The sequence below is a fragment of the Thunnus maccoyii genome, chromosome 22 (assembly GCF_910596095.1).
Source record: "Thunnus maccoyii chromosome 22, fThuMac1.1, whole genome shotgun sequence".
Taxonomy (NCBI): Eukaryota; Metazoa; Chordata; class Actinopteri; order Scombriformes; family Scombridae; genus Thunnus; species Thunnus maccoyii.
The window spans coordinates 15,353,388-15,376,925 of NC_056554.1; the positions used below are offsets into that span (position 1 = coordinate 15,353,388).

Consider the following 23,538-nt stretch of genomic DNA (forward strand, 5'->3'; position numbering starts at 1 on the left):
TTAATTCTTACTTTTACTAGTCTGTGGAGTATATATATATATATATATAGCCCGGCAAGATAAAACACATACTGCAATCAATAATTCAGACACATTTGCATAATTGTAAAAGATGTATTTGTGCATTCTCAACAGGAATACAAGACAGACATCAAATGTAGTGTTTAAAAGTAAAGAGAGAGATGTAGGTCTGTAGGAGAAAAGTCAAAAAGATTCACTTCCCAGCAAATATGGATAACTGACTCAAATGAGTTCATAGTGTAGAAAACTGTAGTACAAAATAAAACACAGCCATATATATATAACCTGTAACTTAATACATTTCTTCCCAAAAAAAACAAACAAACACATTTTTGTTCCTTATAAATCACCTAGTAAAAATCTCCCCCGGTGAAGGATGTGTTTATGTAACATTTAAGCAAATTAAAGCTATGAAAACTGGAAAGCAGAGAAAACATTAAAAAATATTGACAATAATAAATATATAGCTAAAGGTTATTTGCGATCGTGTCTCTTCACATGTACAACAATATAGAGCCTGTTTCGGCAGGCGTGTATTCATTAATACTTCAAACCCCCACAAGGTGACACTGCAGCAGAGAAAATGGGACAGCAGGGAGGTATTCCTCAAAGCATGATTTAAAAAATGTGAAAATGATTATGCTATACCCAGATGATACTGATTTGCATCTTTAAAAAAATTGATAAAAGTTGAGTATTAGTTTAAGTAATATGATTGATGACACAGAAGATAGATTCTAACAAAAATATCAGTATCCAACTTTGTCAAGCACCACTAGATTTGTAGTGTAAAATGTAAAAAAAACAGCATGTTTTTAGTGTACTATACGTTCCTCTCAAGATTCACGCTGAGCAGGTTTCCACTGTGTTTTAGCAAAGAATAACATATTTCATCTCCAAAATGACAGTAGGCAGATATAAATATAACGGTTTGAGATGGAAAACAGGTGTTAGATAAAACAAAACAAAAAAAAAAAAGACATGTCGTTTCACTTCACAGCTGCAAACAGAAATATGCCAACATATGTTAGCCCGAAATGAAGCATGACATGACATGTTGTAGCATGTTGTACCACGTTGTAGTGTTCTGTTGCACTTAAAATGCTAGATTTTCTTCAAAAAAGGTGAGCTGTGCTTCATTCCAGTTTACACTAAGGCTGGGTGATATGGTTAAGATCAATATCAGTATATAACTTGATAAGGCAAATGTATGCAAATCATGTAAAATAACCAAATTGATGTTGAGGACAGTGAACTATGTTTCACACAGGACAAAAAATCATCTTCAAACGTGTAAAACAAACATTTCAATAACTATTTGTTTTCTTGTAATTATATTTTCAGTTGACAAAATTGAATAAACAATGACATCATGATCACGCCACCATGAGCCAACTCCACTGAAGGCCCGTATCAATAATACCGTCTTACATATTTAACACCCAGCCTTAGTTTCTACCAGCCCACCTCGCAGCTTTGAAACTGTCAAACCAGATGTGAGTAACTGCTGTCGACAGGGATGCGCAACTTATGGGAAATGAACATGAAAAGCAAATATAGTCAAAGAAGCGTGAGCATGCAGATCACAACATAACATGTGGAGACAGGTGAACTTGGTCGACAGGTTTCTTATCCTTAGCCGGGCTAACGTGCGACTGTGGGAAAGAATAGGATTAGGCAACTATCGTTATTCACCGTCTGTCCCTGCATTTATCCTCAGATATTATCTCTGCCTGTCACACCGGACAAAGCTTTTTTTTCTTCATGAAAAGTTTAAGACTCTGTAAACTGAAGAATGTACTGGAGATGTTTCCTGTAATCCTCATTGAGTGGATTCAAAACTGTACTGCAGGTAATCTTTACTCTCTAGCAGAAATGTGTACTACACAAACACAACACATACTTGCACAGATTAAGGATGGAAGTTGGGCAAACTTCCTACTCCACTCCCTATTCCATTTCTCCCATATTAAGCCCAAAAACACTCAAGCAGCTGCTTCAACAGCCTCAGAATGAAAATCACAAAAGGCCTTTCAGGTATCACAGTAAAAAGTAGGCCAGAACCAGGATGTAAGGCTTCCTTCTGTGCTATTTTTGGAATAGGGGGGATGGCTAAATAAATAGAGCAGGGAAGGAAAAATGGCTATCATGTGAGGGAAAAGAAAATATGGCAAACACAATAAAGCAAAGCTCCCAAGATAAGCAGTCCGCACGGACAATCAAAGCCACAAAGAGGCTCCAAATATTCAATAAGTTAACACTCAAAAAAAGGTAAGTGTGCCTGGCATCAAAGCACAGAGGTCAGTATATAAACAAAAAGGCAAACCAACACACACTTGAAGGACAGAACCGACACAGTCAAAACCCAGCTTTGTCACAGCTGCAGCGAGGCTAAAACACTTGTTCCAGGATTCACCTTCGCTTGCTTCAATCCCATACAAAGGAAAAGGTAATGAAAGAGTGTAACAACAAATAAGGCATTTCAAAGAGAGAAAATATGTAGTGTCAACAAGGTTTTTTTACGCAAATGATATGAAATATCATGAAGATATTCCTGCCAGACGCTGCAGCAGACTGGAGAAACCAGCTGCTTGCTGGGAGAGCTCAGCGACGCGGTCTACCATCTCCTGGGTGGCAGATACTGACGGGTAGTTTTGAGCAGCACCCTTTGTTGCCACGACAACTGATTTCAAGGCTTGGCAGAGTCGTCCCCCTGAGGTTGTGATCTGAAGGAAGAAACAAGAATACAATTATTACATTAGTTTAAACTTTCCTCAAATGTATGACCTGTCTGTAATTGTTGTTTTAGCAAAGTCTAATGTCTGCTTCTGGATAGCTACACTGAAATCAGACACAATCTGTGGTCATCCTTTCATTCAATACAATATTTTCTCTCTACATACAAGTTACATCTGCCAAGGAAAAAGAAAGGTTTTCTCTACAGACCTTGGCTCGGAGGTCAGCAGAGCTGAGAAGGCGGGAGAGCGTGTCCCCGATGAACACCAGTTTGTGGGCCGTCACGATGAGACTCTTTCCTCTGGCGACGAAGATACGTGGCGGTTGGTTCCCCTGCACACTGCTGAAGAGCACGTCGATGGCGTCTGCCAGGCAGGAGAGGTGAGCGAGGCTCTGAGAGGAGTAGAAGGACAGCAGCTCCGAGTCCTCCAGGGAGAGGGACACCGGCAGAGGAGGGGATGGGGTCAACTGTACATGGAAAGATGAAATTAGTCAGGGAAAAGTCACGCTACAGAGTCAAATATGCCACTAGCATAAAATGTATTATTATCTTTTAGAGATGGGAAAGATAAGTGGGCTTGTGTTAAGAGGTTTCAACATGGACTCTCTTACAGAGCTGGAAAAATCTAATAATTGACCATGAATGAGAAACACTCTCAGATATCTACGCTGCAACCACAGAGGCTTGAGTCAGTCAATAAAAAGGCATGAATTGCTCTTTTACGACCATTTATCATGAATATTAGGGCTTCTTATCTAAATGTTAACACACCAGAAGATTTATGAACTCCTCTGATTGATGCAAGAAATGATTTTTGCCAAAAGTAACTTTGGCAAAAATCATGTTTTAAACAAGTAGGTTTTTGCTACAAAACAAGACGAAAAGAAACAAAAAAGATGAGAAACTAAGAGTCAGAAACAAACAACTGTTGAAAGATGACTATGCTTTTCTGTCACCGTTTGTCCTGCAGTCTCCCGTCTATGTGAAGCAAGATTGTCAAGATTTACAAGTGACCTCTTGTTGGTCAACTATGGCAGAACAAAGGAATTGAGCAAGGAGCAGAAAAAAAATGCAGATCAAGTGATTAAAAAAAAAAACATGACCTCAGTCTTCAAGTAACCGGAGACACGACAGACTTACCAAATGACATAAGACAATATATGATTATCTTGATTATGTGTATTTTCAAATGTCTCCAAATGTAGGTCTTGATGTTGGATCCTCAGATAGCAAATGAAAGCTTTAACATAATAAACGCAATTCTCTCAATCTCCACACAGAGATGAGTGACATGAAGTCTGGAGGTGTTGGGTAAACATTGCGAGTATGGACGAAAGAAGGATTTAAACTATATCAGGGGCCAAAGGAGCTGCTGCAAGCTCCAATAATGAGTCACACTGCTCATTAGTAAACAGGGCGCACTGTGAACACAGAGTGAATCAATGGCTTATCTGTGTAGACTTGCTGTGTGCGTTTCTGTACTACAAAAACTTGCAAAGAATGACAGACTGTGAACTGTAGAGGCAAAAAAGGCTCATGAATGTTAAATGTTTAAATACAGATGACGAAGACTGACCCTTGGCTCTGCAGTGATAGTGTGTGTTTGTCCGTTCTGAGTCAGGGCATCAGGAGGCGGCTCAGGTTTCCCCTGGTGTGGTAAGGCGAAAACAGGCATGTTAACAGACACGTTTCGCAGTCAAACCATCAACATAAAGCTACATGTGTGTAAATGACATGTATGAATAGTTACCAGTAAAGCTACAGATGTGTTTAAGCACAAAGAGCATTGGTATGTTAAAACAGAAAAGACAACAATAAATTCATTTTATTATGAAAACTGACCTGCAGCTTGACGTATCCAACACTGTCTCCAGTAGGTACTGGGGCTGGGATGGGAGTCAGGCCGATCCCTGCGTACTCATTGCTGGGGTCTTCTTCTCCATCACTGGGTCCCACCGTGAGGGTCACAGTGGATGGAGTGGGAGGCAGGGGGAAGGCTGGCTGAGGTGTTGGGGGCAAGGGCCTCTCCTGGATCCAGCTGCCTTTACGGGAGCCCATTCCACCTCCAGATGACTTCCCGTCAGGGAGCGCAGGCAACGGCCGGCGGGACAGGGATTCTTGGGAAGGCAGACGGGGTCGACCCTGAGCCTGCAAGAGGAGGGCACTTTCCTCAAGGGATCGCTGGACCAGTGTTAAGAGTCCTTCAGATGGAGGAGCATTGCCGATAGCAGATAAAGCCGGTAGAAGGTCTGACAGGCGAGCCCAGGCCTGCTGAAGAGGCGGTGGAGGATCCCCAGAGTGACTGGCTTTCCAGGTGGACAGGATTTCCGCCAGCGAGGTGGCCAGGTCCCGTGACGACAGAGTGGACGCCGAGCAGGAGGCCGTGCTCAACACTGCGTGGACAAGGTTGGAGAGCGAGGCCCTCCACTGCACGTCGCCAGAACCGTTACTCGAAATGGAGAGACGGCGAGTAGAGGTGGAGGAGGACGAGGATGAGTGAGGGAGGACTTCGGCGGTCAGAGCAGGCATGTCATATATGCCGCAGTCTGTCTCAGAAGAGTCCCGATGATGATCTCCACCGCTGACCCGTTTCTCGGTACCTGGGACACAAAAGGCGTCTTCACCGGAGAGGCTGGTGGTGGACTCGCCCGGGCCCAGAGGCACACCTGGAAGTGTAGGGACACTGTAGACATCGTCATCGACTTCGTCAGGCACCAAGCCGCTGTGCTGGACATCTGATGTGGACACATTCAGAGCGATGGTAGGGACATCATAGACCTGCAGGAAAAATAAAGAGTGTTGCTTAATGATCTGAAATACTTTTGTGTGGAGTGAGGATTATTTCAATGGGATTATTTAATTCACAGTATGGAGTTTCTGTGTCAGTGGTGGAACAATGTTGCAACTTCATCCACAATACTGCAGATACTGCAGTGAGTTTAGAAGAGTTTTGACTACATGTGCTAGATGCATTTGACCCTATTCACATCCATGTGTAAAAGCAATGAATCCACACCGCGCATATGAGTAATTGCAGGCTAAAGGAAAAAATAATCCAACAGCTGGCAGACATAGTCAAGTAGCATTAAAGGGAGACCACTGGGGGCAGGGTAATGGTGGTGGTGGTGGTGGTGTTACGGCCTTGGCATGGCCCTGACAGATGGGTGTGACTGGGAGAAAATAGCAGTAGCATTTGGACTGGATAGACAGGCTCCCTCAGCAGACAGAGACAGGTGTGGCCTCGCCTTGGAGGGGGGCAGGGAGACAGACTAATAGTGGAATGTGGGAAAAAATGGTGACAGGGTATTTGATAGTCATCTTTTCCTGGTGAATCCCTCACTTGCACAGACATGATTACAACACACCAGTTTGTCACAGTATATTACAACTTTACATTAGCGTTTTATTGACTGAAAATAAAAAAAGAGTGTAATTATACACTCAACACAGCATTCAATAGCGTAATGGCTGCACGTTGACTCCAAGCCAAATATTTTTTTCAGACAGACATTTCAATCCCAACTGAAATGATTCACAACGAAACAAAAACATGATGAAGTGCTGCCTACTGTACGAAAACATATAGACACTGTCATTTTAAAGTTTAAAAAGTTTTAAAGTAATTTAAAGTTTAAAGCTGAGATTAGAGATTAAAGGGGAGTTTAAAGAGGACTAGATAAAGCTGAGAGGGTATTCACTTCTAGAAGACATCAATAAGTCTATCTGTAATTCAGCAAGGAATGCAAAGAGAAGAGTTATCCGTACCTCTGTCTCTGAGTCAGCCTGTGGTGGGACACTTCGTGGGGTGTCATAGATGCTATCATCACCACCAAGGGCAGTTGGTACTGGACGTTGCCACCTGCCACTGGGAGGAGTATCATACACCTGCCAAGACAACAGAAACACAAAACCAAGTTATGATTGCAGATTAGGATATTTAACATATAACATTGTAATCCCCACAATAGCTCATGCAAACTTTCAAAGCTAACCGAGTGCTGACTATTGTCAACGTGCAAACCAGGAACCACAAAGGATCCCTACAGCTCACCACCATTTGAAAATAAAGAGATGTCCAAGATGTGTGTCGACATTATGGGAAATATTTTAGTTATTTGCAATTTTATATAAACCTTGATCACCTAAATACAAACATGTGTATATTTTCCAAACCTGCTGATACATAAGTATTCTCTTATTCTTGGATAAGACTCCATTGGGTAGACAAAATTTTCGGAGCATTTAGGCTTACATATAAATCAGCAAAAATCAACATTAACATGGACACAAAACTCAGCAGAACAACTGTTATTGGACAGAATCAACAGTGTTGAGTGCAACCATCACGTACCTGGTCATCCACAGGATCTGAGTAATCTTGATTTTCTCCCTTCTTGTTCTGCATATTGTTGCTTTTCTCCAGGCCATTATTCATCCTTTCCTCCTTGCTCTGTGCAGGTCCCCTCTGTTTGTCCTCCTCTTGCTTCAGGCTTGCAGAAGTGGGTTGAACAGTGGCTTTGGGGACAGAATTAGAATCAGCTGACGAGGGTGCTGATTGTTGTGCATCTTTCCTTGTGACTCCCCTTACTGGAGGTGCTGGTGGAGGAGGTTTGCGGGCAAAATTTGGTGATCCGGGAACCCTGACCTGCCCTGCTCTAACCAGCAAAGGGGACCCCCGGTGACAGGCTAGACCGGGTTTACCTCTGGAAACAGCAGGGTTGGGTGACACTCCTTTGAGCAGAGGTCTGGGAGATGCTTGGGCAGGGGATAATTGAGATGGATGCTGATGGGCTAAAACTGTGGCTGAAGTCCTTTGAAGGCTTGCCCCCACAGGGGTGGGTATTTGATACATCCCAGGCGAGTCTTGGCCCACTTTGGGGTGGGAGGCACCGGGGGTTCCACCAACTACCGAGGGACCGTTAGAGCAGACAGCAGCAGCCACAACTCCTCCTGTTGGGGTTTGGTAAACTTCGTCACCTGCAAGTGGTGTACCTTTTGGCACCAAGTAACAGTCGTCTGAGGGTCCTGTTGTGAGTGTTTCTCTAGGGACAAGATATGTATTTTCCTCTGACTCATCAGCCGCCCTGGGTACTCCGCTGGGGGAGAGGTACACAGACTCTGAAGCCATGAGTGCTCCTGGCTGCCTGGCATGCTGAATTGCTGAAGGTACAGGACTTACTGGAGTCTGATAAAGTGTTCCTGTCATTTCTGTGCCCCGTCCTCTTAGAGAGGGTGAGCGTGGACGCCCCACAACCCCAATATCCCAATCAGGTCTGGGCCGGGTGCCAGAGCTGGAGTGAGAGCGTGGACGCCCACCCTCAACTCTGCGGAGCTCCCCGGGCCTTGAGGCAGCTCCAACTCCTCGTCCCTCACCGACACCTGGTGGGGAACGATACACTCCATCTATGTCCTCCGCACTACTGCTGACAGCAGTCCGGGCCAGTGGGGAACCTGGCGACAGGTAGACAGAGTCCTCACTGGGCCCACGACTGGGGTCTGTGCCTGGGGGTGGGGCAGTCTGAAGGAGACGAAGTCGGTTGGCGGGGGCAATGCCCTGTCTGCCGTGTAGGGAGCAGAGCCACCAGCCGGGCCCCCCATTCTGCTCCTGCTCAAGAACCATCAGGATGTCACCCTTTCGGAAAGCCAGCTCCTCTGGGCTCTCGGCCGTGTTGTCAAACAGCGCCTTTGCCAATACCGTCTGAGGAGGAGACAAGAGTCGAAATCACTAACACGGACACAACCATTCAATAATTCACACACATGCCAAATGGCCATGTGAAAGTAGGTTTTAATCGACAGCCTAAATCCCCACAAGCGAGCGTCTCACATCTGCACAAACAAACAAGTACATTGACACGGCGATGCAAAACCAAGCGTATAAAAAGCTTGATTGTTTGGACTGTTGAATAGAGTGAATAGGAGTGAATAGGGAAGATCTCGTAAAATGAACGTGTGAGAGACAAGAGGGTCAGGAAGAGGATGGATGGGTAAGTAAAAAAAAAAAAGAAAATGAAAAATGCAAAATCTAATATAAATATTAACTCAGAATTCACAGCTGTGTCAGCAATCATAAGGCAGAGAGAAAAAGGGGCACAGTCAGCGAGGATCAATGATCAAATGGACACAAGGGCTTAATGGTAATGAGCAGGATGAGAGGGAGGGGGGGGAGGGGATGAGAGGCACATCTGTCCCTTGGTGTTTAGGGTTTAATTGCCCATCCAGAGCCAGAGAGTCAGGCCCCCTTTCATTTTCTAAACCAACCCCCTGGGGACAGCTAGGCTTCATTGAGCCATGTGGGACCCCCTTAGAACAGTAATGGAGTCAGTGAAGACCCAAATAAAATATATTGATATGGTGAGATCATATATAAAACATGCTCTGTAAGTTATATTTTTTTAGTTTCAGGTTTGTTCTGATCAAATTAGTCCATCATCATGATAACAACACAAGAATATGAGCACATACGTACAAACAAAAGAGACAAATACTGTACTCACGGAGACAGACATTGTTGCTAAGATCACAGTTATGTCTCAGAGAAACTATAACTCAAGTGTCCTGGTCAGTCGGGGTCATCCATCTAGATCAGCTGCGGCTCTCACGGATGTGTTGGTCCGGGGAGAGACTCGGTGCCGAGGCACAGCTGGGTCTGAGCAGGACACATCTTTAAAATCTGGACGCCTCCGCCTTCATACGGATCCTGCGATACATGTAGAAAAGCTTTTTATTTCTCGTTTATAACACACTGAGGCGATTTTAGCAACGCTGGGTAACCTAAACTCACACGCTACGAGACACATGTGAAATCAAAGGTAGGCAGTCAGCGGCAACACCTGTCTGTCTATCTTTCCTTTCCACGCCCAGTAATGTTAAATACAGCCCGATTCAGTGAAAGCTAACGTTAGCTTAGCGTCGTAAATAAATATGCAGCGTGTAGTCGCAATCATAGATACAACCTCTAGTTGAGCATGCAACCACTATCCGGGTTATATTACAATTAATGTGACCTGTAGCCAGCTAGGATAACGTAAGCTACGTTGTCGCGGCCTAGCTACTAACGGTAGCAATGTTAACGTTGGTTATCTTCATCCCATTACGTGCACTTCAAAACAACAAAGACAGCGCTACGTAAAACCGCTAAAGCCGACTTGTTTACCAGCCAAAGTTAGCACCCGAAGTCGTAATTATAAAATCACTACCTTGCCTCTTTCTTTTTGCCGATAAACTTCGCATCGGCGTACAGTCTGTGATACGTAAATCACTTCTTTTCAGGCGTGAAAATCGGTGGCCATCGGCGTTCAATCATCTTCGGCGATGACAACAACGTTATCTCCGCCTCCTTAGACGTTGACGTAGCTCGCTGATCTAACAGCGTAACATGAGCGTCAACTGAAGGCTTTAGACCGATCCAGTACGTGTGAGATCACGTGGCTAGCCGCAGCGCAGAATACACCGCCTGTTCTGATTGGCTCTTCTTCTTCTTCTTCTTTCTGTTTACTGGGTGATCGCAAACAGCTTTAACGTGCATACCACCACCTGCTGGATATAAACTACAATTTCCACTGACTAAACTGCTATAAATTCTCTATTATTTTTCAGGTTCCTGGCTCTGGGTTAGCAAGTTTTCACCCCAAGACTCCAGCAACACAGAAAAATCTCCTTCCTGCATCTACAATTATGTCAATTTTCTCAGATTTTCTCCAGCAGTGCAGTTAATTATCATTGCCAAAAAGCCCAAAAACCTCACCTGATCCTTACAAAAGCAAAACTCCAGCATGCTTCCTCACTGATTTGTCCTCCTTAGCTGCTTGACTCACATCATAACATTTCTTACCTACTGACCCTGATTTTTTTCTGCCTCCTTGTCTGATTGGTTCGTTGTTACGGGTTGCGTTTAGGGACGTCCGAAAATATCTGTTAATCAAAAAAACAAAGCTGTAAATAGAAAGAAAAATCAAAACGTTCTCCGCATTACCATCCCTATCGAGCCGTATTGCAATATTTCTAATTCCTAAAACAACAGGCGTGGTTATTTTTGACGGACTTGGTTGTGCAATTTACGTAAACAGCAACTGTTGTCTGCTGTGGGGTTTTATTTTGACAGCGGGACTTTTACCCGGAAAAAAACAGACTGTAGTTGACACATGAGTCGTCGGTAGTCAAAGGTCTTGGAAATAACTTTGAGAGTGTCTTTTTTCAGTTTCTCCAATTGTACAACTATATGTTCAGTTTTGCATGACCTGCAGGGTGAGATAATGCTCTCATATTATATGTTTCTAATATATTTATTGTTAATTATACAATGTAGCTCACTGCGCTAAAGCATTAAGTAGAACTGAGTCTATCTTTTTAAATAGAAATACATCATCATAGCTGCTATTTCACAATGGATCAATAACTGTATTCAAAGTATCGATTGTTCCTAACTTCACTTTAATCACTTTGCATGTAACCCGTGCACAGCAGCTGTCAGATGACCTTCACCCTAGTTCCCCATTGTTTTCATTAAACCTGTGATCTCTCTCTGTCCACAGGTGATGTTGAGGAGTGTTGTCAGGTGCCTTGGGACCAATCCTGTAGCTGGATGTAGAAGTATGTCTCAAAGCAGTCTTGCCGGAAAGGTAGCCATAGTCACAGCCTCTACAGATGGGTAAGAACCATATTACTGACTGCTGCAATTTTGCTCTGACAAATGAGACATTTATACACAATGAACTATAAAAGGCATGCAATGTTTGGATGAACATTGACCGATACATAGTCTACACCACTTATGATTTTATACTTTTTTTCATACCTGAATCTCAAACACTTGTCATTTAAAACAGCCCCAGTACAGCCATGATGAATATAATGATTGATATCAGTTTAAAGGACAGGTTCACAGTTTTTGAAGTCTGTCTTAAAACAACAGTCAGGTGCCTAAATGAACACTGAAATAGTTTTTTTTTTCTTACTGTAATCATTCCTACTGTTCATACTGGCCCAAGTAGAATGATTAGACTGAGGAAAACCTGTTTCTATGTTCATATGGGCACCTGGCAGGACTTTATAAATTGTGAACTTGTCCTTTAATCCCATACTTTCTCCTGTTCAGAATCGGTCTGGCTGCAGCTCAGGCTCTGGGTAAGAGAGGAGCCCACGTGGTGGTGAGCAGCCGGCGGCAGGCCAATGTGGACAAGGCGGTGGCACTGCTGCAGAGCCAGAACATCCAAGTGACTGGGACCACCTGTAACGTTGGCAAGGGAGAGGACAGGGAAAAACTGGTTCAAATGGTGAGTCCCATCAGCATCAGAGGCATTTAAGGAGTCTCCAAATATAAGAAAAGATACAAAAGATAGTTGAAACCAAAATTAACTGTTTTATTAGTTGTTTTTTATTTCATCAAACAAGTTAGATGGTCCTCAGGCAACTGAATCAACCAGTTTCATGCCCTATGGCTCAAAAAAACAATAACTATAAGGTTGTTAGTGATTCTTTTTACTTAAATAGTCTCATTCTGTTCGGTATAGACTCTGGATCAGTGTGGGGGCATCGATATTCTGGTGTCTAACGCAGCAGTCAACCCTTTCTTTGGAAACATCATGGACTCCACAGAGGATGTCTGGGACAAGGTGTACATATTAAAACAAATTCTGCAAAGTCTGATAAATCAGAAGGTTTTTTTTAAACTATTGAAAACGTTGAATTAATGTTTTTACTTGTACATTTCTTTCTAGATTCTGTCCGTAAATGTAAAATCAGCTTTCCTCATGACCAAGCTGGTGGTGCCTCATATAGAGAAGAGGGGGTGAGTGGCAAAATAACTGATACGACACACGATACAATACTATGGGATTGGCAAGATCCAAATGACAATAAAGTTTATTATATGATGTTTCTTGATTTTTCTTCTAGAGGAGGAAATATAGTGTTTGTGTCATCTGTGGCTGGGTACCAACCAATGCAGGTCAGTGAGAGTATAAACAGATTGATTTAAAAAGTGTTTGTATTAACAAAATATGTGGTAGATCAGTTAAATTTAATATTTTACTCATAGGAATGATGTATGTGGGTATAACAGCAACATTGTCAAGCATTGCTAGTGCCTTCTAGTTATGTTTAACACCATTGCACCCTTTTTTTGTCAGTAAACATCTCTGAGTTCATTTTCTTGCGTTAGACGGTGACTTATTGAAGAAATCTGCATTATAAGGACGTTTTCCTCTTGTAATTAAGCAGGTGTTTCTTAAACTTCTCTGCTTTTTTTCTACACTGTGTTGGTTTCTGCAGGCCTTGGGTCCTTACAGTGTGAGTAAGATGGCCCTGCTGGGTTTGACCCGGGCCCTGGCCCCCGAGCTGGCTCACAGTAACATCAGAGTCAACTGTGTGGCCCCTGGAGTTATCAAGACCCGCTTCAGCTCTGCGGTGAGGTGACACACAAGCGCTATGAATTTTGCAGGAAGGGTTTTTGTTGTGTTCTGTCATTTATTTCCACTTGAGTCATGTTTTCTCTATAAATATACTCTTGATTAACGTTGTAGTCTTTATAATACACTTTGTTCTGTCTCAGTTATGGCAAAATGAAGATGTTATGGACGAACTCAAAAAGCAGCTCAGCATTAAAAGGTACAGTTCACATTCATATCTCAACAATTTGTCATTAATATACCAAAATACCAAGTTTAAATGTTAATATTTATAATTTATGAATACAATAATGTTTCAAACTTGTCTTCCCCTTCAGGATTGGAGAACCACAGGAGATTGGGGGAGTGATTGCTTTCCTGTGCACTGAGGAGGCCTCATACATCACTGGAGAGACCATCACAGTGACCGGAGGGATGGGCGGTCGACTCTGAACCTCAAGTGGCAACAAAACTAAATTACACTTAATTGTGTTCTTGTGTAGATAAACTCTTTGATCGTAGTTTGACTACTTCCACAGTTTCACTGAAGTGGAGTCATGATGTTGAAAGATGTTTAGACAGTTAAGAAACCATAATATATCCAATTTTAGCCAGGATACTGAGATGTAAAGCCCTTTTTGAAGATTCTGGGTTACTGTTCAAGTTCTCCTGGGTAATGATTATAATATTGAGTGTATGCCTGTGTAAAGATTTCTAATCACGCTATGAACATTTATATAAAAATGACATCGGAGCTGGAAGGACTACTCTCTGATATCTGTCTGTGTGATAAGCGTTTTGTACTTTTGCCACTATCTGGGTGTCAAAACAGAGGTTTACATAGTAAAAACAACTTTATTAACTAAAGCATATAATACATTTCAGGTTTAAAATATTTATAAGTTTGATCATAAACCAGATATTGTCTGGACTATATGTACAAGAAAACAGTTAAAAGTCACAATTTAAAGTAACAGTTTTGTTTGCATGATAATGCTTATAATAAGGGACGATGCCATTTCAGGGTTTTCCATGATAACAAAGAAATTATTTAAATTAAAATTCATGTTCAAATTCCTTTGTTACAATGAAAAACATAAACAAAGACAAAGATAACTAATGAAAATACTTCATAAAAAACATTTTTTGGCTTTCAGTTGATGTAGCTGGCAGAGAAAACCAGCTTGGCGACAGTCAAAGTCCTCTGGCGTTGGTTTCTCAACAACCGAAACTGGCAGTGAAAAACCGTGTCATCATCTGTGTTTACTGCGAGGAGATAACTCCCGCCGTGTCATCCCGGGTTTCCAGAACTCCCTCAGTGTTGGTATATATGTGCCGTGCTTGGTTTTGTAGTAGCGCTTCATAAACAGCTGAGGGAGACAAAGTCTGTTAATAAACACTGAGGAGAGCACAAAGTTATCGATATTTAAATGTTGTACTGATAAATAAATATATTGTCTGATGCCCAGACTTGATTTAAATATTAGCAAGACTGTAATGAGAGAAATATTTATTCTACAGAACTTTTGCTAAATTTCAAGAGTAAAAAAAATGTATCAATTTTCAAAAACTTTTAAGGCATGTACCCTTAAAATGGACACGTTTTTAAGGATTTTCACTGCCCAAAGTAACCTCATGTTTGAAGGATACATACCCTGCCTTTGAAGTTCTTTGTCGCCTCATCTTCAGAATCAGCGACGTAGTCTTCGCTATCACCCGGAGGGGCCGACGTCTCTATACATCAAGGGAAACACAGTCGTTAAAAGTGAAATAACTGCAGCTGATTATTCAATGTTGAGTTATTAAAAATTCCCCTGCCTGCTATTTAACTACCATTTGTCAATTCACCTGTGTGACTCCGCTGGTGGGAGGAAGAGCTGCTTAGACTCGGTAATACAGGATGATTTCTGTCAAGTAGAGACGATAATATAATTAAACCATAAAGTCATAGTCTCAATAGGTGGTAAATGGTGAATGTAAAAAAAAAAGGTGAATCTTTTAACTAAGCACATCTGCTTTGCTAGGGAACCTTATAATGAGTCTAAAGACAACAAGGAAACACTGAAATGCAGCTAAATGATGATGATAGAATACATCACTTATACTATGTCACATAGAGACAGAAAAAACAAATGAAACAAGGAGAATTGAACTACATCAGTTGCATTTATTGTATAAAACAGTATGTATTGGATGAATCAATGTGTCGTAGCAGGTTTAACTTAAAATATATGGCGATAAAATCCGTGGAACTGCAGTGATCTCTGATATGTTTCAAAACCAAAACACACATTTAAATTAAGATGTAAGATACAAGAATCCGATGAAGAGATGAGGAAAAGCTAATTGACAAAATGCTAATACATATCATGCCTCTTACTCTTTATCATCCAAGCCAGGAAAATCTGAGTCAAGCTTTTGAGGTTGGTTGCTTTTACGTGCGGGGGCTTTGACGGGCGACTTCCTTCTCCGATGCTGCTGATGCACATATGAGGATTTTCCTCCTCTACTGCTCCCCTTAACGCCGGCGGAAGTCACTGGCAGTTTTTCGATAATAACTTTGGGCTGGCTGTTCAGACAAGAAACGACGATGGAGCGGAGGGACGGATCTTTAGGTAGCTGCAGCGTTCTGACACCCAGCTGCCTCATACGGGTTGCCAGGACTGCTTGGTTACGCTCCTCGTCTTTTCTGGTTTCCGCTCCGTCTTCTTCGCTCTCGTTTGGTCTCTGGGCTCTTCTACCCTGCCTCGGCCTGCTCGCTCCGTTCCTGCTCGGCCTCCTTTTCCTAGATTTAGTCATGCGTAACACTTCTTCCTCTTCCTCAGACTCGCTTTCTCTTTGGTCAGGTTGCTTGCGTTTCACTCCGTTGCTTCTTTTTAAGGTGTTCCTCTCCTCCTCCACCTGATCTTCACCGTCTTTCCCTCCATCATCTTTAGACTTTTGTTTCTGTTTAACCGAAGTGAATTTTAAGTTCTCCTTTGAGTAAAAGTGCCCATTTGTTGCTTCGTTTGAGCTGGCCGGCTCATCACCTCTCAGTGCCCGTTTACTGGCGGAGATCATACATGGTACATCTTCATTAGATATTAGTCCAAGAACAGGTGTGATAAATGGTGTTTTGCTTTTTGTCTGTGAGCTATCGGACTGATCTGCAGCAGACTTTCTGGGTCCTGTTGCTTGATTTGAAGCTACTCTTCCAGAGGGTGGCAGAGAAAGTGAAGCCAGGATGGAGTCTCCCATGTTTGGAGGGAGTGATGCTGTGAAAAGCAAACAACAGCATGTGGATCAAAGAAATTATTAGGAATCTAAACCAAAGATTTTGCTGTCAAGGTGACCCTTGCAAGAAGCTGACGAGTTATCTCGTTGTACCTGCTGATTCTAGATGACCTAGACAGGTTTGATGCTGAAGCAAGATCTCTAAGAGCTGGGGTTGGGTGGCTGCCCGTGCACACTCCTCCAGGACAGGGGGGGCATCGCTGAGCCACGACACAGTCTAGAAATAAATGATTATATATGAACAGTTAAAACTTCTTTTAAATCAAGTTTTCTGCTTAAAATTCAGTCAAAATATCTTTCAAGATTACAAGCTATAGTAACAACAAAACAGCAACAGCTTTCATACTCATCTACTGCAAATTGTAGGTTTAACATATTAAACTAACAACAATCATACACTGGGCAGAGTTGACTTTTTACAGAAGTACAGATACTGTTAAAGCAAGAATAAGCAGTAAAGATGAGGTGTAATTTGTGGCAAAACAAGGAAAGTTATTCTCAAACACGCTCATTACCTGAGCTAAGTTGGGAACAGGGAGCAACTGGTCCAGTCGAATTAGAAACTCCCACAGAAGCTTCTCCAATTCCTGGTCAAACGTGGGACCATAATCCACTGGAAACTCCTCCTGTCAGAAGGGAAAATAGGAACGGTTATCCATTACAGACTTATATACATTAACTCTGAAATGATCAGATTATAGAGATCAATATGATTAGCTGTTGCTGCTGTGTGATTGTGATTGGAGGAGAAGGACTCACCTTGAAGAACTGTTCTTTCTCTGAAGGGTCTGTTAGCAGCGTGTGAACCAATGCGTGGAACCGTTCGACTGTTTTAATAACTTTTACGTCCTTCCTCTACGAGACAGAATAGCGAAAAAATACAATTTGTAGCATAAAGACTTCAAGAACACTTGCTTTACCATTATAATCAATCATGCAATCCTTTGGAATGCACACGAAGATATAAAAGTCTATAAAATGTTTGAGTGGTGGAGCTGGGAGACATACATCCACATTGTGACATGACCATAACATGGTTTTGTCTGGGATTTTGTTTATTGTAAAGTCATAACACAACTTAAATGTTATCTTTTGTATTACAGCTGAGGTTCTGAACTTTTCTGAGCTTAATGTTTGAAGTGAAATGAGTGATAAATGTCTAACTGGTTAACCAAAATATCCACATTACTACTAAATTCACATCACAAGCCAGGTAACCCCCACTACTAGTTTAAATGAAGTATAAATACACCAATAGTCATGCCAAAAATATCCGTATCAAGGTCCTGATACTGTAATCATCTCCAACATTTACTCAGTGGTTGTAATGCTGCAATGTAATGTGCCATGGAGTGTAAAGCGTTCAGCCAAATAGTGCAAAATAATCAGTAATATCATCTGGTGGAGTCTTTGTTTGGGATAAGAGTCTAAAAAATGGTTGTAGGTGTGTTTACAGTGTGAAAAAAGGCAATTTAATTTGTTGTGCGATTCTAAACATTGAATCTTATTTACCACAGGAGGAGCTGAGGAGTGTGAAGGGGCATTAGGTGCACGGATCCTTTCCAGGTGCTGCTCAATCACCTTAGCATCGGGTTGTGTACAGCACAGCTCCAAGATTAACTGAAACACATAAGGTAATAATATATCTGTCAAAATGGAACAGAAGAGAGTAAAAGAGACTGGCATCGTGGGAGTGAGTCCCACATTAAAATCTGATTTCTCTCCTCCTGTGGAACTCACCCGTGCTCTCAGTCCCAGTGCCAGCTTGCCCTGATGTCTGAAGGTGAGCAGCCCTGGGACGGTCTCACAGGCTGAGGTCACAAACTCCTCTACGACCCCATACTGCATCACATCCCTCTGCTTCATCACTTTCCAGATGGCTGCAGACACCAGACGCACAGGCGGGGCCAAGAGCTGAAGTGCAGCAAAGGGAAGGCTGGCGTCTGTGAAGGAGACAACACAATAGACACAAACTAATTAGGAAACAGTGGCTACAAATTCAACTAAATCACGTAGAATTAAATATTTTGCTGCTCTGCTCTCAATGTGTTGTAGTTTTCAGACATGTTGCACCTCTCTGGCCACAACCCAATCAGTGATGTCAGTGCAGAGGCTTTTCATCAGCTGTCTGATCTATCCAGCTGGACACCTCTTTCTGTCTGCTGGGGTAATTATGTGCCATGACAGTCACACCTGTCACAACCTGACGTTAAATCACCACTTAAAGTGTGTTGACTAACATACGACAAAGACATGGTGACAGCTTGTACACACACACGTATTTGCTGTTAACACTCACCACTTTCCTTCGGCTTCCTGGAGGCCATTCTGAGTCAACTGTTGTCAGTTAGGATGGTTAATTCGTTAAACTACTAACGTTAGCTTAGCAACCTTTACAGATTGCTGCCTGAGTGAGCAACACAGCTGACACGGAGTTTAACAGTTTACCCAGGCGGAGTTGTTTTGGCAGAAACCGCTGAGATAATGTTTATTAACTTTAACGACGCCTGGAGTTGACGCTACCTGTCGTTACACATCAGCGCCGATGTTGTTTTCCCCCGCTAGAAAACCACAGCTAGCAAACACTTCTATCAAAACTTCTGCTTCTCATCCTCCCGCCTTCACTGGATTAATATCAACCGCTCAAATGTTCACACTGGCTGTGCCGAATTGGCGGTGCTTCGCGATTTAGAAGCATAAAAGACGCTCGTTTAAAGAACCCCGTCCACGCGCGCACTTCAACGTCTTAAAACAAGCGCACCCACTCGAGTTTCAAGGATGTGACGTAGCAGATCTCAGTCGTCTGTTTGCTTCAGCTGTCAACAACAGTTTAACCGCTTTGCATACATGTGTTGTTATTGTTAAAAATGGCTAAAAGGAAAAGAAAATGTTACAGGAAATAAGACGGAATGGTGTGCGGAAGGTCGGAGCATGATAAGGAGCATATAAAGTAGAGAACCGTACCAATAAAAACTGTTATTTGCCCAGAGAAGATGAAAAACGTTGAATAAGGACGTTGAATAACTTTAATAACCTATTAAGTTAGGTGAAAGGACGGGTTCACCATTTTTCTGTCTTTTGTCTATATTAAAACAACAGTCAGGTGCCCAAATTATCATTTTTCTTGTCATAATAATTCCTCCTGTTCACACTGATTATTAAAAGATCCCTTCATAATGCACTTTCAATGTAAGTGATGGAGGACGAAATCCAAAGTCCTCCTGTGCAAAAAAATGTATTTAAAAGTTTGTTTGAAGCTAATATGAAGCTTCAGCCATCCGAATTAGTCAAATCAAGTAGATATCTTTCAATGTTACAGTCTCAAAGAGGGAATTTGACGCTAAAAAGACTGTAAATGTGGCAGATATCCACTTGATATGACTAACTCAGAGTGCTGAAGCCTCATATAAGCTTCAGACAAACTTTTAAATGCATTTTTGCACAAAATGAGGATTTTGGTCCCCATCACTTACATTGAAAACACGTTTGAAGGAGATCTTTTATTAGCCGGTATGAACAGGAGGAATGATTATAACAAGGAAAACCTCTTTCAGTTCATAAGGACACCTGATTGTTGTATTAAGATTTGAAAAACCTTCAAAAACTTATCCTTTAATATCCCCACAATGGTCCTAAAACGTAAATTATTCTAAAATATTTATATTGTAAGATATTAATTATGTAATATCTATAGCTCTAAAATAATATCCCTTTGAAATAAGATTAGTAGGACAAGGTGATAAAACTCATAAATCACTTGGGTTGATTTATTGGATATTACATTATTGCAGATAGTATTGGTGTACATGTCAGCTAATAAATATTAGCAGAGCAGAATTGCCAAAGCTTTGTCTAAATTCATTTAAAAAGTGTCACCTATAACATAGTTTGTCCACCAGAGAACAATGATAACTATATATTTCAACAGTAAAATGTCCCTCTCAGTACACTATGGTAACAATTCATTAAAAAAAAAAATAAAACAACAAATATAAGGAATCAATATCTATATATTTGCTATATAGTTCTGTCATTGTCCGTCTTTAAAATGTATATATGACAATTGGCCTAAAAAAATCCAGTATCGGTCAGGGAATAAAGGTAATAATTTTGCTTGGCACATGAAGAAAGGATGTTTCTACACACACACACTAACACACACACACACACATACACACACACCCACAGGCCTGATGAACATTGACCTGTGTTGTTCTGTATCTGAATGATCATCATGTTCGGAGCAAAGTCCACCTGCTGGGTCAAACACAAGCAGTGCTGACATTATTACATTACATCAGTCCCACTGAAACACGGCAACAAAACACAAAACTGTGAGAAGAAAAGAGCGAAACACCGACCAGAATGGAAACCACATCGTCATTTATCAAGTAAGTGGAGAATTAGTCTCAATTGTATTGATTTGCTTCGTGATACTTTGCTTGATCAACAACCCAAACAACACAGTTTGGCTGGTGGAGCTTAGTATAGAGTTTGGTATGTAGGTAACTGACTAACTCAATGATTTAATCTAATTTAAAGCTAACATTCTGACATTTTAAGTGTTTTCAAGCCTGCTATAATAAGTAGGGTAGCGGGGAAACAGTGTCAACAAGGTACGAAAAAACAGATTTGAAATATTTGCTTATTTCACCTCAAAATAAACAAGCAAGCAAAGAGAAAAGTGAGTTAGTATGTTGATGGAATTAGGTGACAGTTTCTAATCTAATGTAGAGAAATCACTCACACTGTCATGACCACTGACTATTTATATAGAGTCCATGGTCATTAACTTACTTGAACAGAACATATCCATCGTCAATGTTATCAGTAAAACCTGTGCAATAAAAGTCTGCTGTGAAAATCTCAGAGGATCCACACAGAGCGGTAATTAAATTAAATTAAATTGAGCCCATCATATTAAACAATTTAATTACTTTTGTATCTTGTCTGCCCTCAGATCCGTAACCAAGCGAGTGTGGTCGCCGCCACAGCGACCTTTCAGGGTGTGCAGTAACAACAGAGAGACCAGGAAGGGCATCACAGCCGGGACCCTGGAGGAGCTGAAAGAGAGGGTGAGAGTGACTGTAAAATAAAAATAATGGAAAGAATTACAAGAGCAGATTCTGATCAGGTTATACACGACTGCTTCCATTGATTATATAGTAAAAAAGAGGAAAAAACAACACTAAAAAGGATGATAGAGTAGAAAATGTAAAAGAAAAGGTAAAGATAAAGGTTCAAATAAGACATTTAATATATACAAACTCATTAAAAATGCAATAGAATGAAGCATAAAAGCTAAATGATTTAAAACTAGGTGACAATTAAAAAATAAAGTCAATAAATTGTGTAATCTTCTGGCAGGATGTTTCATTATCTCAAGGCTCTGATGATGTCAAATACATGATCACATAAAGTCATAAGGCTGCACCCAGACTTCTATGGAGATAAGATATCTGATGTGAAGCTTTTAAAATGAGTCATGTTTGCAACTGCAGACTAATATATAGTTGCTTAAATTGCAAATTATGTATATATATATAGTGCAGCCTTTGTTTTAGTGAAAGTCCTCACTGCTGCACTCTAAGAACATTGGAAACATGACAGTGATGCTGAAATAAGAGTTATAGTCTTAAAATTTAATGAGATGACGAGTGAAATAAATCTGAAAAGTCAAATCTGTGTATTAGAGTTTAAGTCAAGACTAGAGGATGTGTCTATACTGTTTAAAGCATCTTGAATGTCTGTGTTGTAGGTGTGCCAGGCACTGCTGCTGTCCCTGTCTGCGGTGTCTCTGGCTCTGGTGTGTGAGGAGGACGGTACAGAAGTGGACTCCGACGAGTTCCTCATGACCCTGCCTGACAACACCATCCTCATGGCCCTGGAGCCCGGACAGACATGGAGACCACAACCGGTACGATTAACCACAGAAGCAACATTTTATTAGTTATATAGCCTCACAGGGCTCCTTTAATCCAGATTTATGGCTCCTGTGAGTTTGAGACATTCAATATATTTGACTGTTGCCTCTGATCCCCTCCAGGGTGCAGTTGTTCTCAGATCTCAAGACCACAACAAGCCTCGGACAGGGAAAGACATAGCCCGCGTCACCTTTGACCTCTACAGAATGAGCCCGAAGGACTTGTTCGGCTCCCTGAGTGTGAAGGCCACATTTCAAGGCCTGTACTCCGTGAGCGCTGACTTTCAGTGTCTGGGGCCGAAGAAAGTCCTCAGGTAAGCTACATCCTCTACACGTCAATTTTAAGGGTCTAAGTCTTCATCATAGAAAAAAACGTGCCTGGATGAGACGGCAGTTTAACCCTGGTGACTTGGGTGGGGTTTTTGCAGCGTATTATCAGTAGAAAATGTAACTGTTGAAACCTTTCTTTTTTCAGAGAAGCCCTACGTGTTGCCTCCACTCTCCTTCAGGCCGCTGGACACCTGCTTATCACTACCGCCTCCATGATCCGCCGCATTATTGAAGGCGCTGAGCTTTGGCAGCCGCAGAGGGACGAGTACACAGCCAGCTGGAACTGACGGAGCCAAGAGAGACATCTGATATCATTGTTGACTTAATAGGGATCTGAATTCACTCCTACTATTGAGTATCTCATTTGGTAGCCAGTGTGTTGCCTAATTGCAGTTTACCTCGTTAAGAGGGGGAAAAGAAACCACTTTTTTGACTTGTTAATGTAGTATTAACAGTGATGGTCCTCTATGTGGTGATTGTATGACAGTGCATCATACTCTGCCTTTTATGTTTTGATGATTTCAGGAATGTGGAGGACAAAAAACAAACATGAATCTTAAATGATTGTGTGTTAGAAACTGTATTTAGCAACAACAGCGGTAGCTTCGTAATGTAGCCTTGTAACATGACAACGTGTTTCATAGCTATAAATGTACTTTATATTTTCTGTGCAATATATTCTATATAATATCAGAGAATCTTACTTTATTTTTGTTCATTTGGTGTGAATTACAAGTTGGCAAGTGAACGTCTGCTTCTATCAGCTCTGAAATTACAAGTGCTAACTGATCACATAAATCATGTAGTTATTGTTAGACATTAAACAAAACTGTCTTTTTTTGAAAAATGAAGGCTTACAGTATTGA

The 23,538-nt window shown here is 41.5% G+C and overlaps 4 protein-coding genes across 8 annotated transcripts; 2 read left to right on the plus strand and 2 right to left on the minus strand.

Moving 5' to 3' along the window:
- Positions 1-100: 100 nt before the first annotated feature.
- Positions 101-10,624, minus strand: efs (embryonal Fyn-associated substrate). Of its 4 annotated transcripts, none has more exons than XM_042401261.1 (8): positions 10,517-10,624; positions 9,256-9,458; positions 7,110-8,456; positions 6,524-6,643; positions 4,601-5,536; positions 4,335-4,406; positions 2,968-3,225; positions 101-2,747 (listed from the first exon to the last, which is right to left on the minus strand). In XM_042401261.1, exons 2-8 carry the CDS (start codon positions 9,265-9,267, stop codon positions 2,562-2,564), a joined length of 2,931 nt encoding a protein of 976 aa, XP_042257195.1. In that variant the 5' UTR covers positions 9,268-9,458; positions 10,517-10,624; the 3' UTR covers positions 101-2,561. The 4 variants fall into 4 exon arrangements, with proteins under 4 accessions (XP_042257195.1, XP_042257194.1, XP_042257193.1 ...); XM_042401260.1 differs by having other exon boundaries at positions 10,506-10,624; XM_042401259.1 differs by lacking the exon at positions 10,517-10,624 and adding an exon at positions 9,958-10,235.
- A 267-nt stretch (positions 10,625-10,891) lies between these two features.
- On the plus strand, positions 10,892-13,904 carry dhrs4 (dehydrogenase/reductase (SDR family) member 4). The gene is made up of 9 exons (XM_042401266.1): positions 10,892-11,005; positions 11,293-11,408; positions 11,856-12,033; positions 12,271-12,372; positions 12,478-12,548; positions 12,656-12,707; positions 13,031-13,165; positions 13,311-13,366; positions 13,485-13,904. Exons 1-9 carry the CDS (start codon positions 10,994-10,996, stop codon positions 13,597-13,599), a joined length of 837 nt encoding a protein of 278 aa, XP_042257200.1. The 5' UTR covers positions 10,892-10,993; the 3' UTR covers positions 13,600-13,904.
- A 121-nt stretch (positions 13,905-14,025) lies between these two features.
- On the minus strand, positions 14,026-19,150 carry tinf2 (TERF1 (TRF1)-interacting nuclear factor 2). 2 transcript variants are annotated; one of them, XM_042401263.1, is made up of 10 exons: positions 18,719-19,150; positions 18,160-18,362; positions 17,932-18,039; positions 17,179-17,274; positions 16,935-17,045; positions 16,513-16,636; positions 15,527-16,400; positions 14,995-15,053; positions 14,801-14,880; positions 14,026-14,516 (listed from the first exon to the last, which is right to left on the minus strand). In XM_042401263.1, exons 1-10 carry the CDS (start codon positions 18,744-18,746, stop codon positions 14,400-14,402), a joined length of 1,800 nt encoding a protein of 599 aa, XP_042257197.1. In that variant the 5' UTR covers positions 18,747-19,150; the 3' UTR covers positions 14,026-14,399. The 2 variants fall into 2 exon arrangements, with proteins under 2 accessions (XP_042257197.1, XP_042257198.1); XM_042401264.1 differs by lacking the exon at positions 18,719-19,150 and adding an exon at positions 18,493-18,596.
- An 800-nt stretch (positions 19,151-19,950) lies between these two features.
- On the plus strand, positions 19,951-23,512 carry cideb (cell death inducing DFFA like effector b). The gene is made up of 5 exons (XM_042401337.1): positions 19,951-20,810; positions 21,380-21,494; positions 22,178-22,336; positions 22,466-22,656; positions 22,818-23,512. Exons 1-5 carry the CDS (start codon positions 20,785-20,787, stop codon positions 22,957-22,959), a joined length of 633 nt encoding a protein of 210 aa, XP_042257271.1. The 5' UTR covers positions 19,951-20,784; the 3' UTR covers positions 22,960-23,512.
- The last annotated feature ends 26 nt before the right edge of the window (positions 23,513-23,538 follow it).